This window comes from Bidens hawaiensis, unplaced genomic scaffold, assembly GCF_021521415.1.
Source record: "Bidens hawaiensis isolate Kalapana, Puna unplaced genomic scaffold, B.hawaiensis_p1.1 tig00005935_1, whole genome shotgun sequence".
In the NCBI taxonomy this organism is placed as follows: domain Eukaryota; kingdom Viridiplantae; phylum Streptophyta; class Magnoliopsida; order Asterales; family Asteraceae; genus Bidens; species Bidens hawaiensis.
The window spans coordinates 504,163-517,811 of record NW_027491390.1 but is presented as its reverse complement, the minus strand read 5'-3'; the positions used below and the strand labels follow the sequence as shown (position 1 = coordinate 517,811).

Sequence of the window (13,649 nt, the reverse complement as noted above, 5' to 3'; positions counted from 1 at the left end):
TGAGGTCGTTGGAACCCTAGAACCATCATAGAAATCAGTTGGTGGTGAGTAAGTTGGTGGCGGCGTAGTGTTATAGTTGAGTTTTCAAGCAAAATATATGAGTTTTCCGTACAAAAGCGTTTTCCAGCGACATGCAAGTAACAAATACGCTAAAAAATGAAGCCAACGGTGAACAAAAGATTATAGTTGTGATTAATAAAACCAATACGACTTAAAAAAATACAAACATACATTTATGTGTGTACATATGCGAGGATGATAGATGGGGCTAAGGGGCTCACATGACGCGTTTACATTATTGCTATATTCAATATGTTTGAACTTTTCATGCAAGTTGAGAACTTATAAAAATTGATGAAAACTTGTTTACAAATCACATTTCTTCATACAAAAGAAAATTATAGAAACACTTGAAATCTCACTTATAAATAGAGGGGATGTCATAAACGTCTATATCGTAAAATAGATAAGTTTAATAAAAAAATACGATGGAAAACCATGAACCACAATAAAAAAAGCTTGCCCATCCATAAATAAATATTTCATAATAACCTCATTATCAACAAATAAAACATAGTTGGACTCTTAGAATATGACCAATTAGATTTGTTAGAGAGATAAACCTCAATATATTATCTAATATTGAAAGCCGAAGTGGGTGGTGGAATCACCTTAAAAGTTTAGGGAACTAGTTGCAATCCTATTCAAAATTTATAAACTTGCTCTGGAAGAGTGGTGTGTGTGGTGCGTGTGTGGGGTGGGGGGGGGGGGGTATTGTTTATCAAACATCTTTGTTTTCTATATTAAGGTTTGGGTTCACAATTGGACTTGTGGTCCACTGATATATGAATCACAGTTAACACTTAGGATCTTTATGGTCTTAGGTTCGAAACCTGACATAAGGTGGTTTTCTCATCGTGGTGGGTTTTCTCCTTGAATGTGTTCATGATAGAATCAAGACTAGAGCGTTAAAATCAATATGGACTGTTCACATCCCGTCTCAAAACGACTCACTGTGACATTTAAGGCAGTTCCAAACACTACTGATAAAATTTTGGTTCGATGAACATTTTTTAGTAAAAGATCGTTTTTTATCATTGGTTTGCATGGGAAGAATAGAGGTGGGTACTCGCACCCCTAGTATGCGTGTACTTTAGGTATACGCTCAGTTAGTATTCACACATGTTTAGTATACGCACCTGAGAAGTAATCGCGCTATAGTCTTTGCAAGACCAAGTACTCACACTCGTAGTACATGCACAACTTAGATTGCAAGTGGCCTTGATATGCGTGAACTTGGTGTATGTAGAGTGATTATCTCATATAACTAGAGTAATTATTATGTATATATAGAGTAATTATCTTTGTTAGTATGATTGTTTTATAGTTAGAGTAATTATTTATATGTGTGAAATTAGATGCTTCAACTATAATATCTTAAGTTGCATAATTTCTCTATCTAAAAAATTAATTACTATAGTTACAAGTTTAAACAACATACTATTTTGGTTACATAATTATTCTACCTTTTGTATTTATGTGTTTTTTCAACTTCACTAATTTTTTCGTAGAAATACGATATTATAATTGTTCTTTTTTATTGGAGCTAGAGTAATTACTAAAGTGTCACCACACATTTTTTTATCCACGTGACGGTGTAGGTTAGTCCGAATATAGTCACCCAAACATAATTGATGGGCCATGCATGTACGGACATGATATTATCCGCATGGACATTTTCTTTTTCTATTATAAAGTATAAACTTTGAATGTAAGTTTCTTTCACATTTATAATGGATTCCCCTTTTAAATTTAAAATATTTTATGTTATCTTTTCAGTTATAAAATTCAAGATATAATTATGATTTATGAAGTGATTGTGTAATGGCATACACATGCAAATAAAGTGGATTATAGTAGAGGTGTGTATGGATTGACTTGGGTAGTTTTGGGTTAAAACAAACAAAAATTTGAAATGTTAGTTTTGATTTTCTTGGTTTGTTATTTAAGTTTAAAATTTGATATGAAAAAAATTAGCTCAACATACTTAATTTGGGCGTAATTTTGTTTTGTTAGTTAATAACTAATTGATCATTATTAATTTGAGCTAAAATATTTGGGTTGCATTATTAAATTTTAATAAATTTTATAAAAATAAAATATATAAATTATATTTGATTTTTTAATTTTTATCAAAGGCAAATCCACATCTGAACCGAAAGTTCAGTCTTTCCATAAAAAAACCAAACCATTGGTTTTTGTTTTGGTTTGGGTTTTTAAGGTTGGTTTTTCGGTTTTGAGCGGTTAATGGTCTTTTATACGTTAATGCGTTTCCAAAATACTTTTTGATTATTTAATCAAGTTTAATCAAGTTATGGAAAGATATTATTTTATAGAAAAAGATAAAATATAAAAAAAGTGAGGTTTTTAAAAAATAGGGGTGTTATTTATTTTGTGGGACATGTCTTGGTTTTAGTTGACATAACATAAGTTAGATTAATTAAAGAAAAGCAAATAGTTTGTAACTTTGTATGGTTTGTCAAAATCAATACCTTTTCTGTCTAGCATTTTGAGATACAAAACTACAACCAAAAATCTCAAACTCAAATATCAACTTTTTAGCCCATTATACCCATTTAGCCCATCCCACCAACCCAACCCACAAATGCATTGATCCATTGGATCACTATCAATAAGTTATATCTTTGATCTACTGGACTACGTCCGGGACTGGGCTTGCTGAGTTGGATTGCAATTCAATAAACGGTTAGGCAGGACACAACATAGGCAAATGAAATCGGGATGGGTGATGTGGCCATCGGTATGGACGGGAACACCGTCTCGCCACCCCTCGGTAGTCGGTACCGACTTTTTGTGTCCTGACAATCCCTGGTCTCCAACGGTAATATTACCGTTTAATAACAAAAGTATTTAAATAATAATAATAGTATTAATAATTATTATTATTTCTCTCGGTTGAGATAAATATAAATTATTTCTTCCAAATCTCTATCGGTTGAGGGATGATCATTACCCTATTAGTGGGATATTTTACGATGATCACTATCCAATTAAATATTATATGGCCAGATAAGAGTGAACTGTTTTGTAACTGGTTTTTTTGTAATTCCTAGCCCTAAAAAGTTCATAAGATTTAATTTTGATTGTGTAAAGTCACTTAATCGACAGTTTTGGACAGTTACTCGTTCCAGTCTCTTTCATACGCTCCTCCGGCCTTTCTTTCTCTCCCCACGTTGCCTCCCCATTACCTCCTTCATAGAGAACGTAAGATCATACTTATTTCTACCTCTTCTTTTCTTCAACACATCTTTACAACACGATCTTAACTGAAAATCTATCTGAAAACACATTTTGTCTTTGTTGTTTTTGTTCAATGGTTCGATTCCACGCTTCCTAATCAATGAGACGTTGGAATGACAATTACTACCCGGTTATTAGACAAGTATAAAGGCGATCACCGCTTTCCTAACTAATTAGTTAATAATAAAGATAAACTCTATAATAAGTAATAGATACCAATAAGTGCATGTAAATTGTAAAATGGGTTAACTAATATTTAACCCGAAGCATTATAAATCTTTGTGGTTCACTTTGAAATTGCATAGTTATCAAAAGCTTTCTACTAAGAAATAATTGATAACAAAACCTTATAAGGTGATATTAATTTATTAAACAACCTTTTCATCCATATAGGATCTATACGAAGGATGAACTCGTTATTGATACCAATATCAAAAATCCCCAAATATGGATACGTGTATTGAAACTGAAGGCATATATTCAGTAGAATACCGGTAACGTACCGAAACCTCAAAAAATAGGTACCGAGTTGATACGACTGTACCTGATTCGATACCGATATAAATACCCTGTACTATTTGCTCATTCCTGTAATCTATAACATCTATGTATATACCACAATTAGAGGTGGACAAATAAACCAGTTAACGAACTGACCCGAAAATAGAACCGAAACCTATTATGTAGAAATCGGTTTGGAACTTATTAAAACCGTAAGTTAGGAAATGATTTGTAATTTTCTCCACCAAAACCAGTTCCAAACCGGTTAACCAATCCAAAACCGAGCAAAACTGAAACCGAAACCTATCATAAATTGGTTTTGACTTTTGTTGCCCAAACTAAACCGACTTCAACCCAAACCGTTAATGAGTTTTAAACCGGCTTGTGCACGTTTAACCATGATCACTAAATCTAATATTATTATATATATTAAAAGGGGTATTTTCTCCCCCTCACAAAAACACTATTCATTTTCCTATTCAATTTAATAATATTTTATTATATTTTATTTTCTTATTAAATAACTTTTACTATATATTTATTACTTTTACTTACTTTTTTTTAAACTAATTAAAAAAATTTAACAAACAAAATTTTAAACTTGGGTAAGAGTCGGTTTTACATGTTTTATTTGTCGGTTAAACTATTTTTTTACTTTACTTTCGTATTTCTTATAGTTGGTCTTACAATGATCGAAAGTTTTATCATGATTTAAAAGTATCTCGTTATCACATGTTATATATCCACGCTTCGACGATTGCGCCTTTAAAATATGTTTTTTTTTCTTACAAATTCATGTTTACGAATTTACGTTTGTGCCGCCGATACTAACAGAATTTGCATCGGTTCACAACTATAACGTTCCGGCTTTTTGGTTTTACATATGATAATTTGTTGTATTTTGGCATTGAATGGTTTATTTCTTTTTTTTAATTTCAATGCTGTAACTTGATACAAGATGAATTCGTGTTAACTCGCAACGCGTTCGTGGTTTAACGTTTTTACGTATGCTTTTTTCGGTTCAATGGTCCCGTCGCGAAGCGCTGGCCTAAATCCTTGTTAATAATAATAATAATAATAATAATAATATAAAAATCTAAATATGATTTGTGGTGGTTATCATCCAATCCACTCTACTCAAATTCTCAACCAATAATATTAATACCTGAAAATCCCCCCAAAACTAACCATAATTCTTTCGGTTATTCATATCACATATGCTCCAAGAAACCCAAATTCAAACACTCTAAACTTGAATCAAATGTAAATATGGCCACAGCTTCATCATCAGCTGGACTCCGATTCGGGTTTGGAACCAATTCGATATCACCATCTCCATTTTTTGGCAAAAGGGTATCCATTAAACCATCAATTCGGCCGAAAGTTACAATCTTTAAGCCGAATCTACACTCACCTGGTGTAGTTGCTGCAATTGACTTAGTTGATTATGTACATAATGTGTTTCTGGGTGTTGGGGTTGGGCTTCCGTGTACTGTCATGGAGTGTGGGGATATTATTTACCGAAGCACGTTACCGCGGTCGAATTCGTTGACGCTTACGATCCCCGGTGCGGTTTTGGCTTTAGGGACTCTGTCTTACCTTTGGGCTACACCTGGTGTGGCTCCTGGGTTTTGGGATATGTTTGTTTTGGCTTTTGTTGAGAGGTTGTTTAGGCAAACTTATAAAAAGGTTGGCTTTTTGTTAATTGGTTTGATTATGTTGGTGTTCTTGTGGTTATGAGTTTTAATATGTTTTGTTTTGTGATGGGTGTAGGATGATTTTGTGTTGGGGAAGAAGTTGGGTGAGGGGGCTTTTGGTGTTGTTTATAAGGTTTCGTTGGCGAAGAAGGCTTCTTCGAAGGTGCGCGCCGTGTGTTTGTTGAAATGTTTAAGAGAGATTTGTGTTTTTTGTTTAGGGAATGTTACGTGATCGTTACCTGTATGCATATGTGTTAACATGGATTAATCTTTTATAGGGTTGTAAACGAACTGAACAGACATGCAGAGGGCTTTTTGATGTTCGTTTGTTTAAATTTAAGAGAACAAACAAACGAACGGATTTTCTTGATCATGTTCGTTCGTGAAGAAAATGAACATGTTCGTGTTCGTTTATATTATAAGCGAACATAAATGAACACAATGAAAGTAAGTGAACGAAGAAAATGAATGTGTTCTTGTTCGTTTGTTTAAATTGTTTGCCGATCGCCCAAGGCTTGGTTCCAAATTTTGATTGGGTGATGAGTTAATACATGACGGGAGAATTCGTATCGTTAATGAATATAAATAAATTTTAAGTAATATGTAAACGAACCACGTAAACGAACAAATATAATGAGGATAAACGAACGTACAAACAAACTTATACGAATGCAAATGAACTAACATGTGTTCATGACGTCATGTTCATGCATTTAACTAAATAACCATTTTCTTTCTGTTCATATACGTTCGTTTATTATTTTATTAAATAAAGAAACTTCCCGTCAAATGAACTCTTGGTTCATTTCCAGGCCTCGCACTTTGTTTAGAGTAATTCTCTTATTAGTAGTCAATGCCTCTAAATTCCAAAACAACCATAATTTAGTAACTATTGTTTTTCTGGTGGTTGATAAAAGGAAGGCGATTTAGTACTAAAAAAAGCTACAGAATACGGAGCAGTTGAGATATGGATGAACGAGCGTGTGAGAAGGGCTTGTGCAAACAGTTGTGCTGATTTTGTGTATGGCTTTCTCGAGGTATAATATAATAGATGAAGTCTATACATAATAAAACATAGAATTTATATTATTTATAATTATCACTTTTGAGTGTAATTTGTAGAGCTCTTCAAAGAAAGGAGCAGAATATTGGCTTATTTGGAGGTTTGAAGGGGAATCAACACTTGCAGATTTGATTCAGAGTAAAGAGTTTCCTTATAATGTTGGTAACTCATCTCAAGATTGATTTTTGGATTTTAGATATTGGATTTTATTTGGATTGACTTTCAAGTTTCAACCCGCTTGCTCTATGACCTATTAGACCCGTTGCCTTTTTAGCCACGGTTTTTGTTTGACCCGTTTGAGATAAAACACAACCCATGTCGACCCGTTAAAAATAAACTGGTCAAAATTAATACTTCTACTTATTAGGGGTATGCATGGGTCGGTTCTAGGCTAAAACCGAAATTTTGGTTTTTAAAACCATTTGGTTTTCAAAATTGGGCCCGGTTCGGCCTTTTCAGGTTTGTCATTTGGGCTTGAAGTTTTTGTGGTGAAAAAACAATGACCAAGTTGGTTTTATATACTTTTGTTAATTAATGATTAATTGATTATCAAACATTTGGGCCTAAAATTTTATTTATTATTTTATAAGTCATTTAATGCTCAAATAAAAAATTATCATTCATAAATTTACCAACAAAAGTCAGTTTTTGTGGTTTTTTAAAGGTTCGTTCTTTTAAAAGTTGGTTCGGGTAATTTTCAGGTTTCAGTACCAGCAAAACCAAAACCGAAGCATAAAATCGGTTTTTGAAAAAAACGTATAAGTGTATGACCAAATCATCGATTTTGGGTTGGGTTCTGTTATTTCGGTTCGTTTATGTCGGTTATTTTGGTTACTTATTTCAGTTTCATGCACACTCAACATATGAATAATATGATGGCTGCATTAAGCTTTAAAGCTAAACCGATCCAATGTGCAAGTGTTTAACTTTTTCATCATAATATCACTTAAACTTGTTTAGGTTGAATCAATGATTCTCAGGGAGGTGCAAGACTTACCAAAGGGATTAGAACGGGAGAATAAAATCATTCAAACAATACTCGGTCAACTTTTGTTTGCATTAGACGGTCTTCATTCAACAGGGATTGTTCACAGAGATATTAAACCACAAAATATAATTTTTTCTGAAGGTATAATATGTCACATCTTTTTATTCCAAATGGTTATTTAATATGTTATTAATTCGTTCTAAAACCAGGGTCCCGCACATTCAAGATCATCGATCTGGGAGCTGCTACAGATTTAAGAGTTGGAATCAATTATATACCAAAAGAGTTTCTTTTAGACCCAAGGTGTTACATATTACGTACAATTTTAAACGTTTTAATTCATGGGTTCTGTTTATGCGAAATAAAGATTATTCTTGGAGCCTAAAGATTCAAACTTCTTACAGATATGCAGCACCCGAGCAATATATTATGAGCACACAAACTCCGTCTGCACCATCGGCTCCTGTTGCAGCTGCACTTTCTCCGGTTTTATGGCAGGTACGGTTTTAAGGTGTAACATGTTTAAAATGGGCTCATGTTACAATGGGAATAATTTTGGTACGGGCCAAAATGAGTTGGCTGATCTGAAACATAAAATACTTTTTTACACTTTGGGCGACTTTTGACCCGTTTGACTCGTTTCTTTTTCAGCTAATCTTTTTTGGTTATATCCGTTAGACTCGTCAGATCTAATTCTTCAAACGAAAGTACATGGGATATTTTTATACGCTGATTTATACCTCGAGTGACCTTCAACCCGTTTGACTTGTTCCCTTTTTAGCTAATCTTTTTGGTTATTTCTGTTTGACCCATTAGATCTAATTTTCAAATAAAAATATTTTAGATGTTTTATGCTTTGATATAGACTTTTCTGGGCGACTTTGATCCGTTTGACTCGTTTCGTTTTTAGCTAATTTTTTTATTATACCCATTTGACCCTCAATCTAATTTTTAAAGAGACAGCTGCCACGTAAGCTGCCACATAAGCATATTTTTGACAACTAGGCGTGCCACGTAAGCATCAGACTAACAGAGTTAACATTCCGTTGACCAGTGTGACCAATTAAAAGTGGGGACCGTCATTAGCCAACTCGTTAGTTGGAACTGTTATTTTCCAACAGTTAATAGTTGGGATTATTTAAATCCAATTTTCCTTTATGCATTGAAATACACTTCGGGTGACTTTTTGACCCATTTGACTTTTTTAGCTAATCTGTTTTCACTATACTTGTTTTCTTTTTAGATATAAACACAGCCCGATTGACCCATTAACTATTAATTTTATCATGAAATCCCTTGAACAGTTAAACCTCCCGGACCGTTTCGACATCTACAGCACTGGTCTCATACTACTCCAAATGGTAAGTACTCGAACCGAACCATTCCATTTAAAAAAAATAACAATAGCAACAATAATGTAATATTATTTACAATTTACGGTATCCGTTTATTTAGGCATTCCCTCCATTTCGCTCAGACAGTGGTCTCATCCAATTTAACCGCCAACTAAAGCGCTGTGATTACGACCTCAATGCATGGAGAAAAAGTGTCGAACCACGTGCAAGCGCAGACCTACGAAGAGGGTTTGAGTTGTTAGATTTAGATGGTGGAATTGGATGGGAACTTTTGACTTCTATGGTCCGGTACAAGGCCCGACAAAGAACCAGTGCTAAAGCAGCTTTAGTCCACCCATATTTTGACAAAGAAGGTCTTCTAGCTTTATCAGTCATGCAGAATCTTAGGCTTCAGTTCTTTCGGGCCACACAACAGGATTATAGTGAAGCAGTCGTGTGGATTATTCAGCTTATGGCCCGATCAGGAACTAAGAAAGATGGTGGGTTCACTGAAGCTCAACTGCAGGAGCTCAGAGTAAGTTCATGCATCTTATAATATACAAAAACTGTTAAACGGGTCGTATATGGGTTGCAATCATGTTTTGAACGGGTTAAATGGGTCATAAACGGGTTGGCGGGTTGACTATGTAAAAGATAGTTTAAATTTTTTTGTTCTAAATTTAAATGGGTTGACGGGTTGAAATGTTTAATTAAACGGGCTACACAAGTGAACCTGAACATGACCCGTTTAAGTTAGACATGAGAGCCCAAGACGGCAAACATGATTATTTCATGTCATGTTTGGGTCGTGTCTGAATTTACCATTCATAGATTTTCGTAAGTTAAAGAATTCATCTAAACGAGTCAAACAAGGTGTAAATGCGTTGTAATCAAGTTGTGAATGGAATTAAACGGGTTGTAAATGTATTAGACGCGTCGTAAACGGGTTGGCAGGTAACCCATTTTATTTTATTTTTATTCTAATCATTAAAGCATTGACAGGTTCAAATGTTTAACTAAACGGGTCAAACAGGTCAACCTGACAAGTTAACCAAAAACGTGTTCATTTTCATGTCGTGTTCATATCATATTCCAGTTGGTGTCAGAAATTGCCACCCTTACATTTTAGCAAGTTAAAAAAATTCCGTTAACAAGTAAATAATATTTAGGGGCGTGTATTTGCGTATACTCATGGGTTTGTTTACGGGTTCTTTTCTTTTATTATTTGTACGTAGGAAATACGGCCACAAAAGAAGTCAAGTGCACAAAGAAACGCTCTTGCCTCAGTCCTTCGGTTCCAAAGGAAGATCTTGAAGACACTAAACGAGAGCATGGACGAGCTTAACCAACGGAGGAAGAGCATGTGGTGGAGTAGATGGATTCCAAGGGAGGAATGAACAAGATCTATTAGTGTATATAACATACTTTTGTATAATGCCATATATGTAAATTTGAAGATGAAAAATGTTATGAACTAAAAGGAGTTAAGTTGTATTTTCATAGTTATCATAAAACCTTCTAGGTTGTGTTTGTGGGTTGACGGAAAATCCAACTTGACTCAAACCTGAAAATCGTCTCAGACGTATGAACTCAAACACGACACAAATAACCAATTTTTTGTTATATTGTATTTTATTTTATTTTATTTACATTTTAGTAACATAAAAATTATAATTCGTAGATAAATACAATTTGTCCAAAACAACTACGTTTAAATTATAAGATTTGATGATGGTTTCTTTTTCTCTTTAAAACTTTAGCATAAGATACCTAATCATGACATAAAACATAATTCAGAATTAGATAAATAAATAAGCTGGTCAACCCGCAAACCTATTAGGTTGACCCCGGCGGACACTGAACCAAAACCTAAGAATTTAGGTTAGGTTTAAATTAAAACCGACCATTATTGGATCTTAGTTTGTGATATAAGTTATGAGTTATAACCAGTACATCACATTTTGCTAGCTGGCTTTGAGAGTGTATTTTGATAAAATAACATATGCTTAATTAAGTCATAAAAAATTGATATGGGGATTAGTGGAACATTAATGAGTATTTAATTAGTTAATTATGCTCATAAGTAGAGTGATACACCTGTAATTAGCTCATAGTCATTTTAGCAACATTCGTGTGGTACTTCCTCAAAGTCAAATTAGTCGTTATATTATAAGTGTTAGAAGTCCTTGACTTAAAAGACAACTAATAAGCCTATAAACAATTAAGTCTGAAATTCTTTACACAACCATTCATATCTTAAAAATATGTTTCCACATGCTTGGATCATCGTTTGAACTCTGAAATGATTTTACAAGAAATTTTTTTTATTAATTAAGTCAGAGGGAGAGGGAGCGGTTATTTCCATCTTTTACCTCTTTCTCATTAATGTTATCAACTTATCGTCACGTCGGCTTTTCCTCATTCCACATCTAATCATCGGTCATGTGCATCTTTCACCCATTATTTAATTAGTTTATTCATATAAATAAAAACTAAATGTTTTTTTTTGAGTAATTTTTGCATGCCCGAAAACTAGGGTTTATTAGTGTTTTCGATTTTTAACTCATGCTGTATTAATTCCTTTAGTACAATCATGTATCTTAGTGCATATTCAATACGTGTTATAGTTTATCCGATATCAAAAACTTCGGATTCGGATCTAGAAATTGAAACGCATATCCGAATTTTAAAAATTTATTTTTATTTAATATATTTTGAGAAAATATTTAAAAATTTAAAAAAGAAAATTTCTAGCTAATATTTGTTATTTAGTAATTTTATTTAAAGAAGTATTTTGGATTATTCGGATATCCGAAGCATCCGAAATACTTTTTAAAAAGCTTATTCGAAAATATGAATAGACGAACTTAGATATTTTGGGGTCAAAATTTCAGTTTATTTGAGTCTGATTTTGAATGTAGAACCTTTTGTACACACTACCTCTCTTCTTTTCTCTCACAAAACTAGTTCAAAACCATCTAACATTCTTGGATAAAATGCCCTGTCTCTTTCATCTAGACGACTAGACGCACTCTCCCCTCCGCCTAAATTTTACATGGGAGTGTTTGTTATATACTTAGAGGCCAGGGCCGGAGCAGTAGTGTAGGTAAGGTTTATGAGTAGTTTATCATATGACAATCTCACCCCTAACTATATGGTAGTTTGCCAAATTATAATTTGTGGCAAAGGTTTACCGTATGTTTATATGATTTTAATTTTGGAGACTTTTGAAGAAATTAAAAATACCCATTAATAATCAATTTATTACATATATTACAAAAAAAAAAGTTTTAAGGTACTTATGGGTAAGTGTTTTGAGTTATTTTCTGGTTTGTGGGTACTTGAAGGTAGAAATAAAATAACGATGTATGATTGGTCGGTGAATGGGTAATACCCATGAGCGCCCCTTCCCCTCTTATTTCACTTACTATACTAAAAGTATGTTAATTATATTTAAGCATAACGAGACACATGTAAAAGAACAAGTGAAAGAGATGTTAATTGTTATTTAAACCATTTCCAAGATTGCGAGCATCAAAAGTTACAATCCAAGATAAGGGAAATGTCGAGGAACACGAGAAACACCCAAGTGGTGGTGGCCTAATTTTAGGCAATACTGATTAGTTTTAAGCTAAACTATTTAATAGAATAATAAATAAGTATAAAGGGTTAACGTGTGGTTTACTTTATGTTTTTGTGTGGTTACTTCATATTTGTTGGTTCATTAGCCAAGATTATACTTTTGGCAATTATAGGATCATATATAGTCTTCAAAAGTTGGTTACTTAATACTAAAACCTTGCGAATTGTGAAAGTGTGTGAAGCGTACGAATTGATCACGGGCTGTTGATGGCACATCATCTACATATATGAAGGACGAAAATAACTTGTCATGGTTTTGCACATACCATGTAAACAAAATAGCCTAATGCAGAACACTGAATGGCATTACATATGGTATCTTAATTTCTTATTAAGTTAATAATGCGATATTTCATAAATTGTATCGTGTGCATGATTGTATTTTTGCAAATATTCTTAGATTTTCACGCACATACAACAAAAATCAAAATGATTTATGAATACAATACCACAACAAAAACATTATAAAAAGTATAATATAACATCAAAACATTTACTTGAGATAAAAACATGAAAAAACACTTAGATGGCCTTGACGAACTCAACAAGCTTTTAATATCATAATATAATATCATTAGATTCAACATCGATCATAAATAAACTAGAAATATCAAGAACCGTGCTTTGAGGCAATTGCGGTATCAGCTTAGTGATAGCATTGCAATCGCTCAAACCCTCTTTAAGATCATTAATGGTCCGGTTCACTATGTGTTAATAGGGTTATGAAAACCTTTTAAAACCATGGAAAACATAACATCATAGCGATGGTACATTTCAACCCGTTTTGACAACATTTATGGACTAAACCAATAACTACGGTTTCTGGATAAAGTAAACCAAACCAGCTGAGTTGGTTGTGTTGGCCACACTAAACCAAACCGAAAGGGTAAACGCGAAATAAAGTCACTAAGTAAATAATTTAATGAGTTAAATTGCTGGCCTTTAGAGAGTATGTAGAGTTTACTTAAGTAACAAGTGTTGGGTCATAACCTTGAAATAATAATCCCCTAATATGATGGGCACTTGTATTCATGGGAATTTGGCACGGTATTTGGGACTTCACGTGAGGCTTTGACTGGTATTTTGATTCAAGTCTTTTGACA

The 13,649-nt window shown here is 33.4% G+C and overlaps 1 protein-coding gene across 1 annotated transcript; it reads left to right on the top strand.

Annotated features, from left to right (window-relative positions):
• Positions 1-4,989: 4,989 nt before the first annotated feature.
• Positions 4,990-10,404, top strand: LOC143631080 (serine/threonine-protein kinase STN7, chloroplastic-like). Its single transcript, XM_077099931.1, has 10 exons — positions 4,990-5,511; positions 5,596-5,682; positions 6,437-6,556; positions 6,642-6,740; positions 7,543-7,711; positions 7,780-7,873; positions 7,975-8,068; positions 8,875-8,931; positions 9,026-9,439; positions 10,140-10,404. The coding sequence occupies exons 1-10, from the start codon at positions 5,092-5,094 to the stop codon at positions 10,299-10,301; spliced, it is 1,716 nt and encodes a 571-aa protein (XP_076956046.1). The 5' UTR covers positions 4,990-5,091; the 3' UTR covers positions 10,302-10,404.
• Positions 10,405-13,649: the final 3,245 nt, after the last annotated feature.